At 41.0% G+C, this 27,749-nt stretch overlaps 1 protein-coding gene across 1 annotated transcript; it reads right to left on the bottom strand.

Annotated features, from left to right (window-relative positions):
* Positions 1–5,460: 5,460 nt before the first annotated feature.
* LOC118230147 (cholesterol 24-hydroxylase-like) lies at positions 5,461–27,592 on the bottom strand. The gene is made up of 15 exons (XM_035422958.1): positions 26,893–27,592; positions 25,037–25,114; positions 18,784–18,865; positions 15,997–16,067; positions 12,876–12,962; positions 12,125–12,263; positions 9,747–9,860; positions 9,503–9,659; positions 9,069–9,131; positions 8,880–8,952; positions 8,699–8,783; positions 7,800–7,910; positions 6,879–6,967; positions 6,331–6,397; positions 5,461–6,023 (listed from the first exon to the last, which is right to left on the bottom strand). The coding sequence occupies exons 1-15, from the start codon at positions 27,057–27,059 to the stop codon at positions 5,871–5,873; spliced, it is 1,536 nt and encodes a 511-aa protein (XP_035278849.1). The 5' UTR covers positions 27,060–27,592; the 3' UTR covers positions 5,461–5,870.
* Positions 27,593–27,749: the final 157 nt, after the last annotated feature.

The raw sequence follows: 27,749 nt of genomic DNA on the forward strand, positions 1-27,749 counted from the left end.
TTGGGTGATGGTAATGACAATTATCACTTTTTGGAGAAATAAACAATATAAACTGTTGGCCACTGTTCAATTATGTATCAATTATGTTCAATTATAAATTATGCTAATATGTTATAGTTATAAGATGATAAACAGATAAGTTGTCCTTACCATCATTAATTGTCATTACCATCACTGCCAGTTGTGTGATGGCAATGACAAGTGATGGTAATGACAATTTTCACTTTTTGTAGAAATAAATAATGTAAATTACTGTTGGCCACTGTTCAATTATGTATCAATTATGTTCAATTATAAATTATGCTAATATGTTATAGTTATAAGACGATAAACAGATAAGTTGTCATTACCATCATTAATTGTCATTACCATCACTGCCAGTTGTGTGATTGTAATGACACGTGATGGTAATGACAATTTTCACTTTTTGGAGAAAAAGTTGGCTAAGTCTTAAACTTGCTAACCTAAGTGGTTAGCTAGCATACAATGTACATTGAATATACGTAAATAAAGTGAAATTTCTTATTTCTGAACTAAAATACTCAAATATGAACTTGTTTGGTAACGATGCCTATTAAACACTCAGATCAGGACTTATAAATCTTAAAATTACTTACATTTGTGGATATCAAAAAGTCATGTTTCTGCCATGGCCATGTGCCCCTGTCACTTCCCACTTCTATGGCAACCACATAAAAATAAAAAAAAAATAAAAACTTTATTGCTCTCTAAAATGTTTGGTGTGATGGTAATTTTTTACATTACATTACATTACAGGCATTTAGCAGACGCTCTTATCCAGAGCGACGTACAACAAGTGCATAGGTTCATGATGTAGAGGTGCAAAAGAAACACTAGAGTGAAGTAAGGATCGTAGTGCCAGAAGTGACCACATCGATCAGGACTCCAACCCTGTAGAGTAAGCTTGTTCAGCAAGCAAGAATCCTACCAAGTACAAACTAGCACTGGAATCACATCTAATCACACCTAATCAGACAAAAACAATCCTGCCAGATACACTAACATAATCAAATTATCCTAACTAGGTACAGTGAGCTGAACTATAGGCTAGGGAGGGGTGGGGAGAGGTGCAGCCTGAAGAGATGAGTCTTCAGTCTGCGTTTGAAGGTGGTGAGATTCTCTGCTGTTCTGACCGTCACGGGGAGGTCATTCCACCAGCGAGGGGCCAGGACAGACAGCAGACAGGAGCGGGAAGTACAGACGCGAAGAGGGGGAGGTGCCAAGCGAGGTGGCAGAACGGAGAGGTCTGGCTGGTGTGTAGGGTCTGATGATCCTCTGAATGTACCCTGGTGCTGACCCCTTAGCTGCCTGGTATGCAAGCACCAAGGTCTTAAATTTGATGCGAGCCATAACAGGCAGCCAGTGGAGGTCAGTGAGCAAGGGGGTGACATGGGAATGTCTGGGGAGGTTGTAGACCAGACGCGCTGCAGCATTCTGGATGAGCTGCAGGGGTCTGATGGCGGATGCTGGCAGACCAGCCAGTAATGAGTTGCAGTAGTCCAGGCGGGACAGGACCATCGCTTGAACCAGGAGCTGGGTTGCGTAGGTGGTGAGGAAGGGGCGGATTCTCCGGATGTTGTACAGGAAGAACCTGCACGTTCGACTCACCGCCGTGATGTTCTGGGAGAGGGACAGTCTGTTGTCCATCACCACTCCAAGGTTTTTTGCGGTGGGTGATGACACCACAGTGTCCCCTAGGGAAATAGAAAAGTCGAGAAGGTTAGAGGATGGAGCAGGGATGAAGATCATCTCCATCTTACCTGGGTTCAGCTTAAGATGGTGGTTATCCATCCAGCTCTGGATGTCCCTCAGGCAAGCAGAGATGCGAGCAGAGACCTGAGTGTCAGAGGGCGGGAAGGAGAGAAAGAGTTGGGTGTCATCGGCATAACAATGATAGGACAACCCATGGGCAGAGATTACAGGACCAAGAGATTGGGTGTACAGGGAGAATAGGAGGGGACCAAGGACAGAGCCCTGGGGAACTCCTGTGGCAAGGGGGCGGGGTGCTGATACTGCACCAGCCCAGGCGACTTGGAAGGAGCGACTGGAGAGGTAGGACTCAATCCAGTCTAGTGCTGTGCCACAGATCCCCATAGCTGCCAGGGAGGAAAGGAGGATGGGGTGGTTGACGGTGTCAAAGGCAGCAGAAAGGTCTAGGAGGATCAGGACAGATGAATGGGAGGCTGCTTGTGCGGCGTGAAGCGACTCATTGACCAAGAGGAGTGCGGTCTCTGTCGAGTGGCCAGGTCTTTTTCAGCAGTGGGGTGATGTGGGCCAGCTTGAAAGAAGAGGGGAAACATCCAGAAGACAAGGAGGAGTTCACAAGGGAGGTGACATATGGGAGGATGTCAGGTGTGATAGTCTGAAGGAGAGAGGAAGGGATGGGGTCAAGAGCACAGGTGGTAGGGCGGTGGGAGAGTAGGAGCTGGGAAACATCAGAGTCAGTGAGGGGAGAGAAAGTGGAGAAACAAGGGGAGGGAACAGAGATGGGGGAGTGGGGAAGGGTGGTGGTGGACGTGAAGGAGCTGCGGATGTCTGCAATTTTCTCATCGAAGAAAACTGCAAAGTCATCTGCAGCGAGGGAGGACTGAGGTGGGGAAGGAGTGCTGAGGAGAGAGGAGAAAATGGAGAACAGCTGATGAGGGTTAGAGGCAGATTTATGAATTTTTGATTGATAATAATTAATTTTGGCAGAGGTTACAGCGGTAGAAATTTTAATTTAACTATGGAAAATGTGCAAATTTCACATACATAAACCATATGAATTTTAAATATGTCTTTTTAAGTTATTATGAGAAAATGCAAAGTAAAGTTTTAATGAATGTAACAATTTTTATTACTTTATTATAGTGGCGACGTTAAAAAGTGTGGGTCGGGGACAAGCCCAAAATAATGAAATTCTGGCACATTTGAATTTTCAACATACTGAAAAAGTATTGAAATGTCATCATTAAGACACAATTCTTTTTTTCATGGTTACTACAACCTAACCCCAACAAATACAATAATTGTTTTTTCTAAAAAATATTTTTTTCTTGAAAATCTACCCTGAGGACAGAAAAACTCCCTTAATTTAAGAATCACCTCTCACCGGATTTTGAAATTTAAAAGCCTTTGAATTTCTAGCACTGAATGTTTTTGCATTTAAATTATGTATCTGAATTTTTTGCCACTGAATTCAACTCTTCAAATGTATAGTACTGAATGTTTTTTGCATTGAAATTATGTATCTGGCTTTTTTGCCTCCGAATTCAACTCTTCAAATTTTGAATAACTCATTTTCACTTTTATATTTCAATGTTCACAAATTCAGAATCAAAAATTCAAGTGTTAGAAAATTAAAATAATATATATTCAAGTTGCTCAAATTCGATAGGCCAAATTCAGATGCCAAAATTTGAGGTAAAAAATTCTGATTAGTAGAAGAATCATCCGCACATCCAACAACTGCTCAGGTGCAACCAAAGATAAAGCTGTACAATGTAATAAAAGGCTGAGGGCACACTGAGAGTATTGCACTCTCACACTGAGAGTATTGCAAATAATGTGTTTTTTTAATGGCAAGCTTCGAAAGCTTGCCATTAAAAAAACAAATTATTTGCAATACGCTCAGTGTGCCCTCAGCCTTTTATTACATTAAAAAATTCAGATTAACCCTCTGGGGTCTGAGGGTAAAATGAGGCACACTGGTGATTGTGCCATGCTCTGACATTTGTGTAAATTTCATCAACTTTATATGCAGTGATTCCAAAGTGTTTCATATCTCTGTTTTCAGCACGAACTCAGCTACAATAATATGGCAGCAGTAAGTAGGTCATAATCATATGTGGATTGTAAATTGCTCTAAAAACACACAAACTGCAAACAGTAGTTTTGAACATGCATGAGTTTTACATCTCTAAATAAGCACAGTTCCACTCTAGTAGTGAATTTGGATTAGTTTTTTAGGTGGGACAAAAGAGATACCATGTGATAATGACAAACTAGCCTGATCTTGATCTAACTGACTACGTCTATTGGAGATGTTAATCACGTTGTTGGAGTTCCTTGGTCTGCGTGTGCAGGACAATTGGAACTATTAAATTGTAAATTGCCATTTTATATTTTTTGCTCTGGTCCTGGTTCTTATTTTTACAGTTAATTCACAGTTGATTTTGGGAACCATAAATTCACATATGATGCACTTGAATCATTTCGGGATTAAAAAAAAAAATTAAATTTATTTCTCCATATTCTCACATCATTCTCTCCCAGTTTGTAAAAGCTTGACCTGGTGGTACATGTAATGCTGCTGCAATGCCAAAACTTGAATTGGCTAAGAAGTCTGCTCAGTTTGTTGGAGCACACATGATTTAATTACATAGTTTAGTATTAAATGCAATTAATCTTTGGATCATATATTGATTCATTTATATATAATAATTGAAGCCATTGTGACATATTATGAAATGACTTTAGCTGCTGTCTTTTGTGTGATTGTATTTGTATGCCTTTTTACTCCTTACTCCTGTTTCCAGTCCACCTGGATTATTTTTCAACTGACAGTGCTTGTGTGTGTGTGTTCGTGCATGTATATGTGTGTGTGTCACAGTCTACATATGCCCTGTACTATCAGAGTGGATCTGCTGCAGCTGGTCTTGCACCTGCTCCCACCAGCACTGTAATCAGTCCCTGTGCTGTCCTGCCTGTGATCACTCCCTGTGCCGTCCTGCCTGCTTCAGCTGATCCTCTGGCTCAATCCCCACAGTGACAAGGCAAGACATACCGTTGGCAGACCAGAAGACGATTGCAGGTTCACTGTGAGAATAGCAGAGGCTGTGGAGTGACCTGAAGCTGTGGTACCAACCACCTGATCTACAACCGGGCTCCCACACCAGAGCACTTTCTCAACCACAGGCTCCTGGTGTGGGTGCCCTACCACCAGCGGAATGTCAGGTTACACGGTCCAGTATGTGGCCAGCAGCTACCTGGGTGTGGTATTCATAAGAGGTGTGGCAGGTCCCGGACATCGGCCGATACTACCTTATGATTACCCCCAGGTGCACTGGCTGCAGAGTAACCCACCAGTCATTCAGTAAGACCGCGACTGTAAATTCATGCAGAAAATGTGTGCAAGTAAACTGAAGTAAACTACTGTTCCCCAGCCCAGGCGCAGTGGTTAGACCACTGGTCTTGTAAACCAGGGGTTCGTGAGTTCGATCCTCGCTGGGGCCTTAAATGTATCTGCTCTTTTCCAATCAAATATTAATGTATTTAGCAAGAGATTAACATTTCCAACAGATCCTATCACTGAAGCATACAACGTGGTGCGTGATCATCAGCAAACAATCCAAGCACTAGCTATATCCAGCCACACTAAACAGCTGAATTAATATTTCTCCACAAACCTTCACAGCTCATTTCACTGCTGTTTTCTGCACAATGAAATTACAAAAGAGAACCAGTTTTAAATATTTTATTCCAGAAAATTGTACCAATGGACAATTGTAATCTAATATGACTACATTTTGATGCTAAAATATGTATCTTCCCTTTGCCATTTTAAACACATTCAGTGAATTGTTTGTTTACAGTCCGAGAATGCAAATCATAGTTCCAAATGAACACCATTAAGCCCCACTGCAGTATTTATGAGATTAAAATGTCAAAGATAAGTGAAAAGCATTGGCGACAAAATCATCCTTTGTACTTGTAACACGATCTGTACTTTTTATAAATTACAGTACTTTCTTAATTCAGTTATGTAGATGTGAGGATTAATTAATTAAAGTAAAGCAGAGAATGTAACTGGTAGTCTTCAGCGCAACCTGGACGAAAACGTGGTAAATATCTCTCTCCGGACGATGCAGTCAGTCACGAGCATGGCTGCGAGATCTGACAGTGCAGACCACACCCCCCCGGGGCCTCAGACTTCCAGTATCTTGGATCTCAAAGGACTGTCCAGGGATGAGCTCCAATTCAAACCTCTGAATCAGTTTTGCCATCAGAATTCTTGCCTCTATCTGTGAAGAGAACATTCTCTAGTACATAATATATTCTGAAGCATTTCAAAGACAGCTCAGCACTGTGACTGAAATGAGGCACATATGAGCCACATAAAAGTTGTAGATCATAAAAGGCAGAATTTTATTGTAGTGTTAAAGGCAGCTGCATGTATACACATACATGTATGTTCAAACCCCGTCCCCCCACACACAGCACACACTACGTATGTGTGTCTGTCTGCAGTACACAATGTCTGAAGTAAAAGTACCCTAGAGTATACTGCGTGTGTGTGGTTTGTGTGTATTTGTAAGGGGGCTCCCTCACCTGTGAAAAGTTCTGGCCCAAGCAGGACCGAGGGCCCAGGGCAAAGGGAAAGTAGCAGAAATACGGCCTAGAGAGAGAGATTTCATCAGTTCTCCTGGCCACTTATACAACACACTCATCATATGCATGTATAAGGGATCCACATAACAACCCTAATGCATCATCCAATTTCTCTTAAAATGGACATACATTGTTCTCATAAATATTTATGGGGAAGAGACGGTGGGGTACATAAAAAACTACCTCTGTTACAGCTGCATGGTTAGCTTACGACCCGACGGAGAGTCAGGTGAAACCACTTGAATGATGAATATTTATCAGTAAAATAGCATTTAATACTTAGCTGTGTCCGTGTGTGTCCAGGGGAGTCAGGGTTAAATCATTTAAATATTCACTCATTGGAGCCAAAAAACATTGAAATATGAGTTGAATACATACTGATTATCATTTGGCAGACTGACCACCAATTACTCATTTGGCAGACTGACCACCAATTACTCTACCCTACACTGGTCCTATTAATCAGAGACTCAGAATCGGCAACTTACTTCTCAGCATCAGGATGGAATCTGTCCGGATCAAATTTCAGTGGATCACTGAAAAATCTGTCCAACCTTCCACTCACATAAGAGCTGACCTACAAAATCCAACAGATACAAACATCATACAAACAGCCTGAGACACCGCAAAAAACACCCAACCAGAGACACAGACCAACAAACCAGACTCAAAAGACATATTAATCAATCACAGAATCCAAGAAATATACCAACCAGTCACATAACCTGAGGTATAGAACAAACAACATATCAGCATTACAAACGAGTAAGCTGTAGATCTGTGTTCCAACTAATCACATCATTTGGAGGCTACCTATGCTAGGAATCTTGTAGCGGAACTGGACCACAAACTGTCCCTCTCTGGGAAGATCATGGCAGTTTGTCGGGCGTGCAGATTCTTCCTGTATATGATCTGTAAAATTAGGCCCTTCCTCATCACCTACTCAACCCAGCTCTTAGTCCAGGTGATCACCTCCTGTCTACACTATTGGTACTCCTTCCTTGTTGGCCTCCCTGCTTCCAACATCAGCCTCTGCAGTTCATCCAGAATGACGCTGGTCGGCAGATTTACATCCACCCAGACTCAACCATGTCAAAGACTGAAGACTCTGCTCTTCAGAGTGCACCTCGACTCCCCTCACCCCTTTATATATCCTCCCTTTTCTCCTTCTTTCTTTGGATTTCCTTTTGAATAATTTTACAGGTATAACTGTATGAGATAGCATATCAGTCTAGTCATACCTTCTTTTGTTATAATATAAATTGTGGTTTGTTAGGTGAATCAGAGACACACAATTCACTAATTAGCAAATCGAATTAGCATGTCAATTTCAGCAATCTAAAAGTATATGAACAAATCAAAGACTCAGTAAATTACTGATTTTACAAGACAAAATAAACTGCACATACAGAAATGCCCACGTTGCCTGGAATGTGGATTCCATCAAAGACGACGTCTTCAGCCACCCACCTAGATGTGCCAGGAGCGGGAGGATACAGCCTGAGAGACTCCTTTAAGACCTGTGCAAGAGGGAAGGTCATTTACCAACCCTAATCCTGCATCAGAGTTCACTACCAGGACCTCACCCTCACTTCCTGTCCCAAGGCAGACCAAGAGAACGCCTGTAACACATGATGCCACATGTGCTTTCCAACAGGCAATTCTACATCAGGAATTATCATTTATAATTTACCAAAAAAATTTTTTTACATCCCTTAGGAGCAAGACGAGGGTTATTTCTATTTGGTATCCCTTTCTGTCAATTGTGACATTAGCTCCAGTTTACTGTGTAGGTGCCTGCATTTTTTTTCTATGAGAAATTACATATTTCCTAAAATAGAACAGATAAACATGACTTTGTTATATTTCACATCTATCTGTCTTTGATAGTGAAATAGTAGAAAGTTATTATCTTTTCAAATCTAATCAGAAATGCTATTTATTCTACTGATGTCAGGAAATATCAAGCTGCTAAAATGACAAAACAGTTTCAGTGGAACTGCCATATTTGCAGTAGAATTCCAGTGACTGGCTGTTACAAAAACTGTATACATATTCACAGTGATTAAAACTATATCAGCAAGGGTCTTGTTGCTAGTGAGGATTTAAAAGCACCTATCACCACCAAAACATTTAGTAAGACTGATCAAAATTACAACTCAAATTTTAAGCATGTGACTAAAATCCTGGTGTTTCTGACAGTGTATGTTACACAAAGAGTTATCTGCCCTTCATAATATCTAGTGGTGTGTGTGCACGTGCATTGTGTGAAGTCTGTCAATGTGCAGCAGTAATCTCCTGATGGTACCTGAGACAAGTAGGTCAACTTCCCAAGATCTTCATACTCAATCTCCTGCTTTGACCCAATGATGTCGTCCACCTCTTTCCTCAGCCTGAGAAAAAGAGAATATGCTTTTTCCAAAGCCTTTCAGAATTTAACAAAGCATTTCAGAAGAAGTCTCTGAGAAAATCAAGGTTTCTTCTCTTACTTCGCTACTATTTCTGGTGCTCTCCCGAGTTCCATTAAAGTAAAAGCAATTTGATTGGCTGTCGTTTCTTGTCCTGGTTTTTTAAAAAAGAAACATGCATTTTGAAGGGGTTTCAGTTGCAGAAAGGTTCTCATGTTTGGTTTGAAATTATTTGAAAAATGTGAATAAATAATGTGGATGATGTCTCACCAGCAATGAAAAATGATACAAAGTTGTCCAGCATCAGCTCATGGTCCTCATCCTGCTCCTCCGCTGTCAAGATTAAACACTCTTTATTTTGTATTATATCAAATATCAAAACATCAAATAGAAAAAAACTACTATAGAAAAAGCAGATGCACATCTATTTCACACACACACACATGCACAAATGCACACACACAGATAATTACTTACTGTTGTCAATTTAATAATTTAGTCAGAAGGCCTGCAGATATTTAGCGACACCCAGTTATCTACATACATAAGTTACTATTTATTCATTTGATTTAGATGTTAAATTAGGGGATGATGATCAACCTTCCACTGAGACAATCTAGGAATTTTGCCCCTAAGTTACATTTAACCACAAGCTTTAAAATTCATCAGATAGCTAGCTGTGTGTAAGTAGGGGGAGAGTGTACCAGCACATTTGAGGATTTGGGTGAGGATGTCTTTGGGCACTTCTTCCCCATTTTGGATTGCCCTCTTCCGCTCTGCGATGCAATCTGCCCCTGTCTTTCGGAGTAGCTTTGCAGCCTGCTTCACTTCTTTTATGAACTTCCAGTTCCAGGGACACAGCTGGAGTTAATAATGCATGTGAAAAGACAAGTAGCATGGCCAGTTGTCAGCTCTTACCATTCCAGTGAACTAAATGCCAGTGCTTACCTCAAAGAAAGGGTTTCTTACAACGATAACCATTCCTTTCAAACATAAGGATATGGCATTGATGAAGGGGGACTGGGTAGTGTCAAGTAAATCCAATTCCATCCCAAAAGCCACCTGTAAGTAAAGCAAGATGTTAAATCCTTATCAAATTTGTCACAACGGATGGCTGCTCAATGGTGGTGCTGGATGGACAAAATGCCGGCAGAGAAACATGACCCTGGTCCGTGGAGGGAAACAGAGCCTCCAAATGATACTGAAATATTATCCTAGAGGGCCACAGTATAATTTAACTCATGCTGATCAGCTATTCAGCTAATGTGACAGATCACCAAACACATCTGCAGGTGCTAGTGATTTGCAGAAAGGGTTACCAAACATTTAAATCCTCAGCCTCCCCCAAAATGACCACCCTGTAGCCCAAGAAACACATCAGTAAAATGGGTTGACACCTTTATCTGACAGCAACTAAGTAAATTCAGTGGCTAATTAGCATGCATAGGAAGTATGTCAAACCAGGATGTCATATATAAGTGTGTAATAAATTACACTGCTCATTATATATCCAAGGGTGTAAAGTACCGTAATGCAAGGACAGAGGCTTCACTCCCAAAATTTGTTTGAAATTTTCAGAGTGCTGGACCAGAAAGTGTAATTCAATAAAGTTGGAAGAAAGGGGCCGCACTTTGCATAATCTGATTTTATTTTTGTCAGAACGTCTCAGCACAGATGCGTTTCGGCGCAGTGCCTTCTTCAGTGTGCTTATTTACAAAGTGTTCATTCAAGGTTTAAATACCCACACCAATAAACACACCCTCATGATCAACCAATGATAATTAATCAAGTGTCATTCAAGGCAATGATTATCTCTACCCATAAATCCAATCTCATAATTGACCAATTATGTTGACACATACTTGACAGGCTATCACATAATAACATCAACACAGATTGCTGAAATATCAACATCATCAGATGGACAAGCAACAGGTTAGATTTATAAAAATAAAAAATGATGGATTTATAAAAAAATAAACACGTAAGAGACAGGTCCTCATTCATACCATTAAGTGCAACCGTATTTAAAGTGAAGATATACCAGGCCTCCCTCTTCAAAAGGCAGTTCTCACGATCTCCGCCTCTGGGATACTGACTAACAACCTTCAGGCCCATGAACCTCATTGAGTTGGCTGCATGGCCTGCAGCATTAAAATGTCTGGTGATTGATGACCTTTCAACTTTTCTTTATTGGTGGAGATAATCATTGCCTTGAATGAAACTTGATGAATTATTATTGGTTGAGCATGAGGGCGTGTCTATGGGTGTGGGTATTTAAACCTTGAATGAACACTTTGTAAATAAGCACACTGAAGAAGGCACTGCGCCGAAATGCGTCTGTGCTGAGACGTTCTGACAAAATTAAAATCAGATTATGCAAAATGTGGCCCCTTTTTGTCAACTTCATAAAGTACTGTAAACCACTTTTTTGTAAAACAGGTTAATCTGATCTGAAATAACAATTATATACACACATATATATATATGATGCATTTTTATCTGTCATAAGGCAAAATACCCTAGAAACAAACAGGAAATGAAGATGGCTGCTGTACAGGCCTGGTAGACCAGGAAAGATACGCAGCACCTGGTGATGTCTATGGGTCGCAGACATTAGGCAGTCATTGAATAAAAAGGGTTTGTATATGAATATATCTTGCAATATCCAAAAGCAATATGTTTAGAAGTGTAGTTGGTCTCAGTGAAAAAATACAATCCAAAATATTCTGCAGGTGCACAGAAAGCAATTAATCAAAACCGAGCAGATGGGCCTGAATAAGAAAATGGCTGCCCACCTTGTCTTTCTGTTTAGTGCACCTGAGCAGTAGTATGCGGGCTTAAATAAAATTATTTTACATAGAAGACTGATGAGTTTTTGTAGTGTGCGGTGGCAGTTTTTGAATATTAGAAAGCAGAAACTATTTCAATATCTCCAGCTTATATGTAAGTGTTGCAATATCTTGAAAAAGTATTTAATCACAACATATTGTATATAGCAGCACAGCACAGCACAGCAAGAAATATTTATATTGTTTGGCCTGCATAGCACAAAAAAGGCCAGAACTATCTAGGTGGGCATTCACAATTGGGTGTGGTGATTCTGCCAAGATAACCTTGAAGTCCAGCTTACTATTTAGGTGACTGTGGCCTACCCAGGCCCAGTAAATATTATTTCCATTAAATGGCCCCCCAGGGATCCCAATCTCCAGTTTGGGGAGTCAGAAACCCACAATATATAGAGCTGGACACCCTGCAGGACTGCAGACCCCAGGACTGACGCAAGGTTCAAATCACGGAAACCAAAGCAGAGTGGTGCAGGAGACCTTGGCGATGACGTCCAGTGTGACGCAGTTGATCATGTGATGCATGGGCGCGGGGGTTTTGCTCTCTGCCTTCTCCTCCAGCTTCTCCATCAGGTAATCGGCCCTCTCATTGAAAGTGTGTGTCAGCCCACGCAGGTACCTGTTAATACAGCGCCTCCTCTAGGATTTCATTTTTCCAAAATACTTCAATACACCTATAAATGTAAGTGGTCTTCCTGTTCCGCACATTTGCTTAGATCCGAACATTAAACAACCCAAAGCATAAAGGGACAGCAATCAGGAATACATAGCATACTGTTGTTGTGTTGAGTTACCACTGCGCCATCCACACCCACACAAGGAGCAGTGCAGATCAAATGAAGCCACTCCTCCAATGCACTTGCCCAGGAGCCACTACTTTACAGGCCACACAGTAGCACATTACACACTAGTAGCTAGTGCTAATTGGAAGAGAGAAGTATCCCTCATTGATCATTACTGCTAGCCCGTGTGTGGTGATTTCATAGGAGGAACTAATACAACAGCAACTCAAGGAGCTGATGAACTACATAGCTAGACACAGCCTGGAATAATGTATGTTTCACTTATTATTATCTAGTGTCATTCACTACCTTCCATAGAATTTATAGGGACTAACTCAATCCAAAATTAAATCTTGCTCTATTCAAAAACACACATTTTTGGAAAATGATAAATTCCCTAAATTTAAAAAATAGATGACTATCTCAAGGAAGATGAATGCATAGCTTACGAGTTATTGAATGCAGGGTCCATTATCCGACGCTGTCTGTACCAATGGTCATGATCTGGATCTGTAATCAAGCCAGTTCCTAGAAATCTACAGGTAATTACAATTATGATTATGATTATGTTTATGATTACAACTGTAAATTACAAATAAACTTAAAGTGAACAACAAGGTCATTTAAAAAAAACATACGTAGAATGCATACCAGAAAAAAGAAATCAGAATACCTGAAAAAGCAAAACCTATTTTCTGTTATACTAGAAGTAAATTAATTTGCAAACATTTTAAGGAAGAAAGCAAGTTAATGATCAATATTGTAAGAGGACAGTACTCAGAACTTGATTATATTAACAACTGAATTTAAATGGAAGGGACAATGGCAGACAATCCAAGATGGCTTACACCCTGGGATCATGTGCTTATAGATAATCACTTGGAGCATTACTAGGGTTAATTTGAGATCTCTGTGACAAAATTGGGACTAATGGAAACACTTTAGTCCCACCACTGAAGCCAATTTGTCATTTTTGAAGTTGTGTCCAGAGTGTCAGTATTCTCACCAACAAGTGTGATATTTTCTCAAACCACCTTAAATTTACACTGCCTGGCCAAAAAAAAATTCGCCGTTTGTATTTTTTTGGACAGTGCCCACTGTACAAGCCTCTGGAGGCAGTGTTATGATCTGGGGTTGCTTCAATTGGTCAGGTCTAGGCTCAGCAACGTTATGCAGCACTAACATGAAGTCAGCTGAGTACCTGAATGTACTGAATGACCAGGTTATCCCATCAATTGATTTTTTCTTCCCTGACAGCATGAGAATATTCCAGGACGACAATGCCAAGATTCATCGGGCTCAAATTGTGAACGAGTGGTTCTGGGAGCATGAGGAATAATTTTCACTCATGAATTGGCCACCACAGAGTCCTGACCTTAACCCCATTGAAAGTCTTTGGGATGTGCTGGAGAGGACTCTACAGAGTGGTTTGACTCTCCCATCGTCAATACAAGATGAGACGAAAATAAATGTTGTGATGTTGCATAAGGTTGTCGAAACAATGCCACGATGAATGCACGCCGTAATCAAAGCTAAAGGCGGTCCAACGAAATATTAGAGTGTGCGACTTTTTTTTTTGGACAGGCAGTGTATTAAGCATTTGAAATTCACACCATCCTTGGACAAATTCACCCATCCTTGGACATAACAAGAAACGTTAAATCTAAGTTGTACGGAGGTAAGTCTACAGATGCTGTATGACCAATTTTGTCAAAATCGGTTAATGTTTGTATAAGAAATAGCATTTTAAGGGTTTTCCAAAAGATTATTATGTTATGGGTCTTTGAGGCAGATTTGTGGAAAGGGGCCTTGGTGCCAAATTGTGTAACTCCAATAAAGACAGGGCATGAGGCTCATTTTTGAAGATGTCTACATTTTGACATTTGTATTATATTTTATCCATCCTTCCAAACATGTCTGACATGTTTGGCAAGCTTTATGAGCTAAAATGTATTACAGGTCAAGCCAAGAAAAAAAGAAAGAAAAAACAATAGGTTTACAGCACTTGTAGTGCTGCTTGGATGCCTAATTCCTTGAATTTTCAATTGTAACTTGGATTCATTCTGATATAATTTAAAAAATAATATTCAACTAATGAATAAAGTAACTGCAGAATACCTTTCAGAAGTTGACTGTATTGTTTACCAAACATGTACACAGAATAAGAGAAGAATGCAGGTGGTTATCTTAAAACCAGTCATTGTTTCTGATATAATCTGTGGACTGTCACTGAACAGTCAGCAGAATGGAAGTTAAGGTGACACTTCTGGCAATTATCTAATGCATATAATAATGTTATCTATAAGAATCAGTAACGTAATTATAACATGCATATAACACTGTGTGGCAGTCTGGAGCAGGGCCACACAGCATTAGTTGTGTACTGCAGGTGTTAACTTACTATCTGACAATACATCTGACAGGTGGTCCTGTTAGGTGGTCTATTATACACTAGCCCAGATCAACTAGCTAAACATATTGATGGGGTAATAGCACAGAAGGTGATTTTCATTTATACAGAATACAACTTCTGCTTTTATCAACATAACCACAATGTAAAATAATGGAAGCAAGCAAGAAAAGAACACATTTTACTGACTGAAATAGCATCACGTGGGCACTTTTTTGACCTATGTGTCCTGAAGTTGGCTACTGTGAACAGGTGTTCTTGGTTGATGTACAGTAGATAGCGACCAAAGGGAAAAGTAAGAGCATTGATTATGATGTGGTCAGTAGGATAATGAATGAAGTAGATAAGGAGGAAACACAGAATAAACTATTCAAGTTTTATGGTGTGAACCTGGCTTTGTTGATTTGACCGTTTGATCATTCTGAAGAAGCACATCTCATACATTCCCCCTAAGTATAAATATTATTTAAAGTCCGTCTGAGTCATGTGTTAAAAGTGTCATGGTTCTGTGTTTCTGTCTGTTTTTCCCTGTTGGGCCGCCAGATGGCGGCACTTCTATTTTGTGTCCTGCTCGTTTCCCCTGTTGGTTAATTATATCATTGCTTTAAATTATTTTATTATTGTCTCGTTGTTTAATCATCGTCCCCACCTGCCTCTCGTTTTCCCTTCCCTCTGGTTTGATTGTTCTTTGAGTTCACCTGTGTCTTGTTACCCCTGTCTATTTAGGTTCTTTGTCCCCTTGGCTCGGGTGCTGGTTCCTTGTGTTTGTTTCCGACTTGTGCTTGTTCCTGACCTGTATGTAGCGTCTTGCGTTTCTTTTATGTGTTTGTTTTTTACCATATGTACTTACTCGTGTACTCTGCCTGCCTGTGTTCTGCCCTGCCCGTGTTTTGAGTTCCTCTTGTTTTCTGTTTTTCTTAGATTTCTTGGAGTTTGTGTTTGCCCATCGTGGCCTTTTGTGTTCCCTGTTTGTGTTTGCCTTTTTGTTAGTAAAGTCTTTGTTAATTTTCCCTTTGAGTTTGTCTTTCCTTACTCTGCATTTGGGTACCTTGACAAAAAGCTTAGCATTTGACTTCTAATTGCTTAGAAAATCCTGCTCTGTGTGTATAACATGTTCTGTGTCTGTAAGTGTGGAAATGTATCGACCATTTGAAAATTACCTTACTCCAAACAGGCTAAAAAGGCGTTTGTAGATAGGATCCTTAGGATACTTTGAAGACATCAGAATCTCCTGCAATTATACAGAAAGAGGAGACTGGAAATAAAGGCTCCTGCTTCCAACAGCAAAAATGGGTAAAACAATTTACTCATAACAAAAATGTGTGCATGACTCATTTCAGTCATAACTCAGCAAGAGATGAGCAGAGATCAGTAGAGCCATCAGTACAGTTGTAACATTAAACCTCCCAATCAGGGTTGTAATAGATTCTCTGCAACTTCTATGAATGTTTCTTTCTCATAATGGATATTCACTGTTTTGACTGCACTGGGCATTTGCTCAGCCAGTGTTATATATACAATTTTAGTTGTTCAATCATATTATACATTACACACATTATGATGTGTCTACTCTTAAAAATAATTTCAGCAAGGCTTTTGCCATGTTCTGTGCCCCTAAATCTTTGTTAACACAACGCCCTGAGCTGCGTCAGCACCGTAGCATTCTGTCAAACCCTTTTTCATTGTTTTTGTTGAAGATTTATAATTATTCTACAGTGGTCTATTGCACTAAAGCCCTGCAACCTTAAATACTGCTGCTATAATGTCATGTCTGTACTCTGCACTTAATAAGCGTTACATTTGAAATACAGTATTACCAGAACAAGATGCTTGCCAATTGTCACGGTAATCTCAGTTAACTGTGGCAAAAGACAGTACACAGAGTGAACCATGAAAGGGGTTCCAAGTCCAACAATATGCGGTGCCAAATAAACGGCACATCCTGTAAATGTGCTTAGCCCTAACTGAAATCTATAATGTTGAGCAGGGCTATTCAGTTGATGGCCCAGGGGCAAAATCATCCACTCAAGACTTTTGTGGTAGGGACAGTAAAACTTTAACCACTGCACATTCTCAGATTGTATTTAAGGGTACTTTCATACACTTTGGTTTCACCATGTAGAAATTACAGCACTTTGTATACATAGCCTCCCCATTTCAGGGTAAAATATTGTTTTGGATGTATTAATGTTACGTAAATTACTTCGTCATATTTAGTATTTTGTAGCATGTCCTTCACATGCAATGACTGCTTTAAATCTGTGACGCATATACATCACCATGTTCTGAGTATAATCTCTAATGAGGCTCTGATGAGGCTCTGCCAGATTTGTGCTATAGTCATTTTCAGCTACAGCTTGCTTTGGGGGCTAGTTGGCTTATGTTTTCTCTTCAGCATATTAAATGCATGTTAATTTGGATACAGATCGGGTGACTGACTTAGCCAGTCAAAAATTGACCAATTTTTGGCTCTGATAAAAGACTGGAAAAAAACTATGATGCTTTAGTAGTACATTTGGGATCATTGTCTTGTAGGATGAAGCTCCATCCAATGAGTTTAGAGGTATTTGGTTGAACTTGAGCAGATAAGATGCTTCTGTACACATAAGTAATTCTGCTGCTGCTGTCAGCAGTTACATCATCAAGAAAGGCAAGTGAGCCAGTAACTGAAGCAGTTATGCATGCTCAAACCATAACACCCCCACCCTCGTGTTTCACAGACGGGGGGAGGGGTCTCTTGCCATCACTCTGATAAATCTTGGTCTCATCTGTCCACAAGACCTTTTTCCAGAACTCTGAATGCTCTTTTAGGTACTCCTTGGCAAACTGCAACCTGGCCATCCTATTCTTGCAACAAACTAATGGTTTGCGTGTAGCCTCTGTAGTTCTGTCTGTGAAGTCGTCTGCAGATAGTAGTCACAGACACATCCACACCCGCCTCCTGAAGAGTGTTTCTGATCTGTCGGACAGGTGTTTGGGGGCTTTATCTCATGATGGTGAGAATTCTTCAGTCATCATCTGTAGAAGTCTTCCTTGACCTACTGGGCCCTTTCGCGATTACTAAGCTCACCAATGCCTTCTTAATAATGTTCCAAACAGTCCATTCTGGCAAGGTTCGGCCTATGTTTTTATTATTTCTCGGCCGCAAATAATGGCTTCCGTGACTTTAATTGGCAGAAGTTTGGTCCTCACCATGACAAACGCCAATGACCGACTCCAAGATTCAAGGCTAGATACTGAAAGGTCTCTTACACTTACACCAAGGGAGCAACTGAACACGCCACACTAATCATAAACACCTGTGAAACCAGCTGTCCCAAACATTGTGATACCCTGAAATGGGGGGCTGTTTATAAAAAGTGCTGTCATTTTTACATGGTGAAACCCAAATGTATAGAAATACCATTTATTACAATCTGAGAATCTGTACTTTTAACCACATGTGAACTATTTGATTACAAATCTAAAATTGTGCAGAGCAAAATCAGGAAAAAATGTCTTTGTCCCAAATGTTGTGGAGCTCGCTACATGGCCAAAAGCATGTGGACACCTAACATCCAACATCTGATCCAAAATTATAAGCAATTGCTGCTATAATGACCTCCACTTTTCTGGGAAAGCTTTATACTAGATGTTTGAGCATTGTTGCAGGGATTTGCTTCCATTCAGCCAGAAGAGCATTTGTGAGGTTTGGCACTGCTTGGGTGATTGGGCCTGGCTCACAGTTGGCCTTCCAAGTGATACCAAAGGTGTTGGATGGGGTGAGGTCAGGGCTCTGTGCAGGGCAGTCAAGCTCTTCCACATCGTTCTCAACGAAACAATTTCTATATGGACCTGGCTATGTGCCTGGAGGCACTGTCACGAAAGAGGAAATTGCCTTCACATTTGTCGCAGGCTAGTCCTTGGTTTCTCGCACCAGAGAACAAAGGAGTGACATCTGAGTTTACCTTGGTGGCTTCTGGACTTGTGACAAGTAACTCCACAGTATGTAAGGAGTTAATCCGAACAACAGGTCCATATGTTTCAGCCCTGGCAAAACATAAGATTATTATTATTTTTAATCATTTGTTCTCACCAAGGGTGATTACATTTTAAACATAAGACATTTATTGTAGTTGGCTGTTTACACTGGCCATTTAGGATCCGTGGCTTCCAGAAGCTTCCACACGCAGGCCAGTTTCCCACATGGGATGGGAGCCTGCAACTTTCAGGCATGTACTTTGGCTACACCAGCAAACAGTTAGAGATAGCACTCCTACCGAGATAACATTAAAGTTATAATATTTCACCGTTGGCAAACTGGCAATTGTAATAACTACCAAAGATATCTCTGTGTATTGTTTACAGACTAATACTTGAACTGCCCAAGTAATTAAAGTATTTATTAAGGGACCAAAAATAGTTAATTCCACCATACATTATCCCAGAGGGATGTATCCACAGCACATCCACCAAATATCTATTCAAAGTAATGTCAGTAACACATATTTCAAGTCAGATGTTACGACCCCATGGGTTTAGGGGTGCATGGGGTATGTAACTGGATGTTAAAATGCCAGGAGATGTTAATGCTGTATATATGGTAACAACAATAAATCAAACACAGACAAAGCAGCAACTCAGTGCATGGGTGTTTTACTGTGGGAACAAAACAAAAGGTGCAAGAAACTACTACCAGACATACAACATCCCAGACACACACTACCAGGGTCAACGGATGCTGGATGTTGCCAAAAGAACAGAAAAACAAGCTAGCTAAACCAGAGAGTAATTTAATCTAGTGTATCAAGTACACAAACAAAAGGCCTATCTACTCTAACTAGCAGACTGAAAACACAATTGGTTGGCAATCACCCCTAAGGACTAGTGGATCTATACACAACATAGCCTATGGGCATATGTACAGGAGCCCCCAGTCTTACCTGTCCCAAGCCTTGGAAGTGTACACAAAACAAGAAGTTCAAATGAGTGATTAACATAGAGTCAAATACTACACAACACAGAGCAACAAGTCAGACATCCATTGTTACAAACAGTCACGATTTATATAGCAGAGGTGGCGAGTTCTGATTGGTTGTCCAGAATTGACACGGAGCGTGGGGATTGGTGAAGGTGGGACTTGGTGGATGTGGATTGACAGGTGAAGGCCACACAAAAGAAACACATGGCACGTAACATCAGACATTGTGAGGGAGGGGGGAGTGCCGGAGGACCACACGCAACTGAACAGGGAATTGAAAAGCTTATCCCCTAGGAGATAAGCCACTGAGGCTAGAGGAAACGAGGACGGGAAAAAATAAAACAGACTGACAGGAGTTCAAACTGAAACTCCCTGTCAAGCCTTAAAAAACGGGCAAACAGAAAACAACCCGGTAAAAATAAGGGTGAGAAACAGAGGAACAAAAACACTGAGCACAGCTCAGGAACAAAAAATAGTTGGGATAGAAACCAGGGAAACCCAACGTAACTGAGTCGCAGCTCAGACCCAAAACAAAAAGGAAAACTTGGGGGTTGAACACTGAGATACCCAGGAACCTAAGACGCAGCTTAGGAAAATGAAAAGGTAAAGCCCTAACGGTCTGCCGGCACAAAGCCCAGAAACACAGACCAAAATACAAACCTTCTAAGGGGGAAACGCTTCTTGAGAAGCGAGAGAACAGGAGGTTTATTAAACAGGCTCTGAAATACCTTACTGGCTCAATGTGAACGTAAATTGACACTGAAGCAAGGACTGAAAGGCAGACAGCATTTTAAATAGCCTTGCCTGACGCAGGTGGCCAAAATCACGGCATAAGGAGGAATAACTGGAAACAGGTGCATCCAATAAGGTAATGATCAGGCCGGGAGGCCAAAAAACAGAACTGCACCCCAAACACATGACAGACATAAAATTGGTATTGAGAAAAACCTCAGGATTGTATGGGTGTGGTCGGGTCTACACCTCCACCCCACCTCCCCCTTCAACTCCTTATAAAACTGACCACCACAAACTGTAAAAGAACTAGAAAGGAAACTGCTTTCTCTAAACAGAGCTTTTTCCCCAGTCCATGGTTTTTCTTGAATTGGCTAACATGACAAGTCACGTGAATGTGGTTATTTTGTCCCTTTGCACAGTGTAATGGCTGCCGCTGTCATTTTTAGTTAGCAACAACTGATTCTGATGTTTCCCAGCTCCCGCTCTCCCACCGCCCTACCACCTGTGCTCTGGGCCCTATCCCCTCATCTCTCCTCCAGGCAATCACACCAGATTTCCTCCCATTTGTCACCTCCCTCGTGAACTCCTCTCTGTCTTCTGGATGTTTCCCCTCATCCTTCAAGAGGGCCCACATCACCCCGCTGCTCAAGAAGCCCACACTAGACCCCTTTGTCATCCAGAACCACCGCCTGGTATCTCTCCTTCCCTTTCTATCCAAAACGCTGCATCTAACCAACTCTCTGCTTTCTTCTCTCAGAATAACCTGCTCGACCCCCACCAGTCTGGCTTCAGGCCTGGCCACTCGATAGAGACTGCACTCCTCTCTGTCAGTGAGTCACTTCACGCCGCAAAAGCAGCCTCCCTCTCCTCTGTCCTGATTCTGCTATATCTCTCAGCTGCTTTCGACACTGTTGAGCACTCCATCCTCCTGTCCTCCCTGGCAGCAATGGGGATCTGTGGCACAGCCCTTGACTGGATTGAGTCCTACCATTTCGCACGCCCTTTCCAGGTTGCCTGGGCGGGTAGAGTATCGCCCCCCCCCCGTCCCCTTGCCACGGGAGTTCCCCAGGGCTCAGTCCTCGGTCCCCTTCTCTTCTCCTTATACACCAGGCCCTGTAATCTCTGCCCATGGCTTGTCTTATCACTGCTATGCTGATGACACAGAACTCTTTCTCTCCTTCTCCCCATCGGACACACAGGTCCCTGCCCGCATCTCCGCTTGCTTGAGGGACATCCAGAGCTGAATGGACAATCACCACCTGAAGCTCAACCCGGGTAAGACGGAGCTAATCTTCATTCCTGCTCTAACCTCTCCCCTCCATGATTTCTCCATTTCCCTAGGGAACAACTTAGTGACGTCATCACCCTGTGCCAAGAATCTCGAAGTGGTGATGGACAACAGGCTGTCCCTCTCTAAGAATATTGCAGCGGTAAGCCGGGCATGAAGATTCTTACTGTACAACATCCAGAGAATCCGCCGCATTCTCACCACCTACTCAACCCAGATTCTGGTCCAACAATGGGACTATCCTGCCTGGACTACTGCAACTCTCTTCTGGCTGGCCTACCGGCATTCGCCATCAGACCCCTGCACTCATCCAGAATTCTGCAGCCCGTCTGGTCTTCAACCTCCCCAGACACTCCCACGTCACTCCCCTGCTCACTACCCTCCACTGGCTGCCTGTTACGCCACGCATCAAATTCAAAACATTGGTCCTAGCATACCAGGCAGTCAAGGGATCAGCCCCAGCATACCTCCACAAGACCTTCAAACCTTACATGCCAGCCAGACCACTCCGTTCCACTACCTCATGACGCCTGGCACCTCCCCCTCTTCACACTTGCGCTTCCTGGTCACGCCTCCTGTTCGTTCTGCCTCCACGATGGCGGTATGACCTTCCCGTGGAGGTCAGAACAGCTGAGACCCTGACCACCTTCATGCGACGACTGAAGACTCACCTCTTCAGGCTGCATCTCTCTCCATCCCTCCCTACTTCCCAGTAGTCCCTAATTGACTATGTTAGCTTAGAGTTGTAGCTAGATAAGCTGTTAATCTTAGTTGACTTAGTTATTGCACACGTGCCTACTTAATTATTGCTTGTATTATTTGCATAGACTGCTTTGTTGCTGCTTTTGTTTGTGTTGATCAGATTAACCTACAGGGTCCAAGTTAAACTATGCGGTCGTTCCCTGCACTTGGTACTGTACTTCCCTCTAGGGTTTTCAACACACTTGTTCCTGGTTATGGTTATACACTTTGTCGTACGTGGCTCTGGATAAGAGCATCTGCTAAATGCCTGTAATGTAATGCAATGCTAAATTACGCTAAGTTCACTATCATTACCAACCACAGGTGTAGATAGCACATATTTCGAGGAGAATAAAATTGTGCATGACACTTGAGAATCTGATATTTCCATATTACAGCCTTTAAACTGCATGCAAAGTGAACGTAGCCTAAATTAAAATATAAATAAAACTTTTGTCACATTACCACCATTGTTCAAGACTGAGAAAGCATACAACAACCGATTTTAGGTGAACTGGCAATTTTGAATCAAGTGTTGCAAAGCAAGAGCCAACTTCAGCATTGTTATTACAAATCTTTTTTGATAACAGGGACAACGTTTCTCTGTTTTAGCAGGACAGAATAGTTTAATTTGCCTCAAACTATGGAACATATGCAACGAGCCTAAAACATTTACTAGTCATTATGTCAGGTCCTTCATAACTTCATGAAGAACCTGGACCAATTAGCTCAACACTCTGTAATAAACTGAACGCCACCCATTTAATCCCCAAAAATGAATATATGGAAGTGTTTAGACTGATATAAGTTGATATTGCTCTGCAACTGATTTCTCGTACTGTTGCTGATGCTTAATACATACAGTAATAATCCCATACAATGTATTTTGAAGCCATTCAACTTCACCTTTACAATCACCTTAACTGGTGTGTTTTTAGCTCACCTGTAATGACCAACAAAATTTCCCTTTGGGGGCAATACGGGTTATCTTATCTTCATTATAACTGCAGCTTTCACATAAAAAATATTTAAGACGCTCCTGGTTAGCTGGTCCTGGTTGTGATTTGCCCACAGTTAAAATTTCTATCAAAATCCTTCTGCTTCAGTGTAAGCTCATTTAATCCACATGCCATATCATTTGTGTCATGTCAAGAAAGGGAGTGAATGATTATGAACATCCAGGTGAGTGCTCTATACTGGTGGTGGTAGAAATTAATTAATCATTTCTGTAAAGTGCTTTCAAAACACCAGAGTTATACTAAAAAAAATTAATTAAACTTCAGTTAAAGTTCAATACCTGATAAAGAAAGGGAGGTAATAAGTGTGAAAGAAAAGAATCCCAACACTTATAAAACATGACAGGAACAAGACAGATAACAAACTGAAGAACACAAAATAAGAGAGCACCAAAATGAAGAAATCCTACCTCAAAATATTTTCCACTACCCCACTCCACACAAGAAAGCCCCATAATAATACAGTAAATTCTGCTGAGTTGGGGACTTTTGTTGGAAAGTCAGACAGTGGATGAAATGCTGCCCTCTTGGCCAGGTCTCCATTTTACGGGACTGTGTATCTGAACAAGGCAACTTGGTTATATACAGAATGCCACAGTACTGTAAAACCCTCTTTTTTTAAGTGCAAGGGTGCTGCCATAAAGATGAGCTCAACAGTTTTATATCAGTTGGCATAGGACTGGTATGACACGTTTCTCAGCTGTCATAGTGAGACATTCAAAACTCCAGGAAGCAGATTTCAGATTTTTCACAAGCAAAGAATGGCGAAATTGGGGTAACCAGCGCCATTGTAAGGGGGGAGAAAGGTGGTAATAATTTTAGGGGCTGAAAGCCAGGGGTGGGGGCAAGGGGTTTGGGGGGGGGGCAAATTATTTGCAGTATGCGCTAACAGGCCCAGTGCAGAGGGCCCAGAATTCCTGTCTAGTGCTGTGAGGATAACAATATTTCTTTACCTCTATACTGTTGAATACATCTTTTACGAAAAAATGTAATGTGAAATTTGCCTTTTCATATGTGAAAATCACATTACAATTTAACATTTTCATATGGGAATTCAAATATTCACATCTGGAAAGAAAAGGTCCTGTGAACTATACATTTTCACAAGTGATTGGCTTTTTCACATGTGAATGAAAATATCCATGTGTAAAAATAAAACACGTGAAATGAAGTTTCGTAAAATGTCACATTTTCACGTGACTGACTTTTTCAGATGTGAACTACAAATTAAACATGGCTTGAAATAGCATAGGTTACCTTTTAATGCTCTCATTCTCATTTTATAAGTGGGATTATTTTTATAGTTTACATGTGTAGCCTAGGCTACTCTTCACATGTGTTCACATATACTTTCTGGAGACGTGGTTTTTGAACACCTTATTTTTTCCTAAGGGTGACATGATTCATGTAGCACAGTGATCTATACTGAGTTGCGAGTTGTTCGGGAGTATGTTACTCACCATTCCAAGAACTTCTCGTGCACAAGTTTATCGTCGCGCATCACTTTCAGCAGCGTCAATAAGTGTCCAAACAGAAAACTACAAGAGGTTCACAAAAGCGATTAGTCAAAGCAATCGATACGTTTTTCAATATTTAAATGGGTTATTATAGCTTATAGTATGTATTTTAACATGAATTTTCAACCTAGTGCCTAGGGGAGAGTGGGGAAATATCTAACGGTTTTCATATTTGGCACAATTCTGAAAATATTACTGGGGATACATTAATTATTTTTAATACAAACAACATACATCCCATGGCTATGATTACACACCACAATGAAATTTCTGGCTCATACCTTTCATTAGCAAACTGACCGAACGTACCGAGAGAGAAATGTTAGTAAACAGACTTAATAGCTTTAAAAGTTAACACAAAGTAGGCCTAAGGCAAATCAATACAATTCCCTGTCGTTTGATACAAAGGGTCTTATTATTATTATTATTATTATTATTATTATTATTAATAATAATAATAATAATAATAATAATACTAATAATAATTACATTTATATGTTTTTTTTGTGCGGCCTCTATGTCGGTGAAAATCTATAACAAGACTGTAGCCCACATTTTTCTCCGGTCCCCTAATGTCTGTTAGATCCAAACAGCTGTATCTAAATCGATGTCATGTCACCAAATTGCCTAAAGTTAAAGTCGAGTAAAATAAATGCGCGAAGATCCAGTCTGAGTTGAACAATCCAATTGGTTAATTAATAATAGCCTGACAACAGGCTAACAACCCCGTTCGGTTTAACTGCACTTTCGCCTGGCTAGCAATCCCAGCCAACTATAAGCTTCCAGAACACGTCTCCTGTCTGTTCTGGCCCCACGATGGTGGAATGACCTCCCTGTGGAGGTCAGAACAGCTGAGACACTGACCCATTTCAAACGACGACTGAAGACTCACCTCTTCAGGCTGCACCTCTCCCCATCCCTCCCTTCCCCCCTGTAAATGACTAAGCTTAGGGTTGTAACTAGGCAGCTGTTTCGTAGGTGACTTAGGGGCATTAACTGTCTTAACGACTACTACTTTTTTTTTTTTTTCATAGATTGCGTTGTTGCCGTTCTCGTTGTTAGTGTTAATCAGTTTAACCATCATGGTCCAAGTTGAACTATGCGGTTGTTCCCTGCACTTGGACCGGTACTTCTCTCTAGGGGTTTCGTCATACTTGTTCCTGGTTATGGTTATACACTTTGTTGTACGTCGCTCTGGATAAGAGCGTCTGCCAAATGCCTGTAATGTAATGTAATGTAATGTAATAAGCTATGCTTATCAAAACTATGCGATCTGAGAGTTCACTAATCGACTGTTTTCGATTACATACTATTTTATTCCTAGACATACACACACAATACACGTGCAACAGACTTTTGGCAATATCCCCCGAATATAAATCCTCTCGCCGTTCGTTGGACGGAAATATAACTGTTTTTACCTGAAGAAACGTCTTCAAGCTCGATGCATCTATATAAAAAGGCCATGTTACATTTTACCCCGCGTCAGGTTTTGCCCCGCTCTTGTTTCTGGAACGTTTTAATTTCAGAGGCAGTAAAGCGACGAGCCACACATGCATTTGGCATAAATAGTCTGTTCTTATACCAGCTAATTTAAATGATAATTACAGTCTTACCGTTGTTTGTTAGGCAATGCCATACACACACATTAAAAATAAATGCTATTATTACATGATGCGTGACATGTTCATAAAAATGACTTGCAACATTAGAGATATAATTGCAGCAGATAGACTTTTCGGATCGCTGCTATAGTATTTAAAATAAAATAGGCCTAATATACAGAGAGGTGAGTTTACCTGTCTCTGGGAGGTCCGGGTATATGATCATATTTCATGTGAATATATTGTACATACAGGCAGAAAATGACAAACGCAATGACACACACCGCAGAAACAACGAATAGCGCGAAGCCAGGCCACCCTGTTGGTGAGCACCTCAAAGCAATGTTCTTAACCAAATCCATTTCTGTGCACCGCGTATGTCTCACTCTTCCTGATTATTTCGTTGTATGATTGTGTTACAGAGGTAAAGTTGGTAGATAACAGCATTTATTTAAGCACGCCTTCAGCTAACCCACATTTGTGAAGTCCCGGAAGTAAGCTTAAACTGCGCGTGTTGATGGCGAAACGATTAAGTTTTCATTAAAGCGAATGGGGAATGTAAAACTTTTGAAGGCAAAATAACACTTCGCCAGAGCAGATTTCAACAATATAGGCTACGTAAAATGTAATAAAATGCACATTTTAATATTCCTAAGGTTTGGACCAAACCCGCTTTTTTTCCACAAACTGCTGTACATAATGAAATTTATGATCACAAAAACTGGACAAATGGTAGTTAAATCACCATGGTTTTTCTACATTTTTGGGAAGCAAGCTCTTTTGCCGTCAAGCATGCACAGTCGAGTTTCCCGTTACTTCCCAGGCTTCACCGCCTGACTCCTCCCAAGCTATTATGTAGGGCATACGCTACCGCTACCCTCACTCTGCTAAAACATGCAGTGGGCACACTTAAAAGTGCAATATGTACGTTTGAAGAAACTAACCAAGGAGAGCTTAAAAAAAAAAAAAAAAAAGAACGCTCCACCCCCTCCCGCCCTTCCATGCGAAGACCCGCTCATCTGCTCCAAAGTCTCCAACTACGCACTGACTGA

This window comes from Anguilla anguilla, chromosome 6, assembly GCF_013347855.1.
Source record: "Anguilla anguilla isolate fAngAng1 chromosome 6, fAngAng1.pri, whole genome shotgun sequence".
NCBI lineage: Eukaryota > Metazoa > Chordata > Actinopteri > Anguilliformes > Anguillidae > Anguilla > Anguilla anguilla.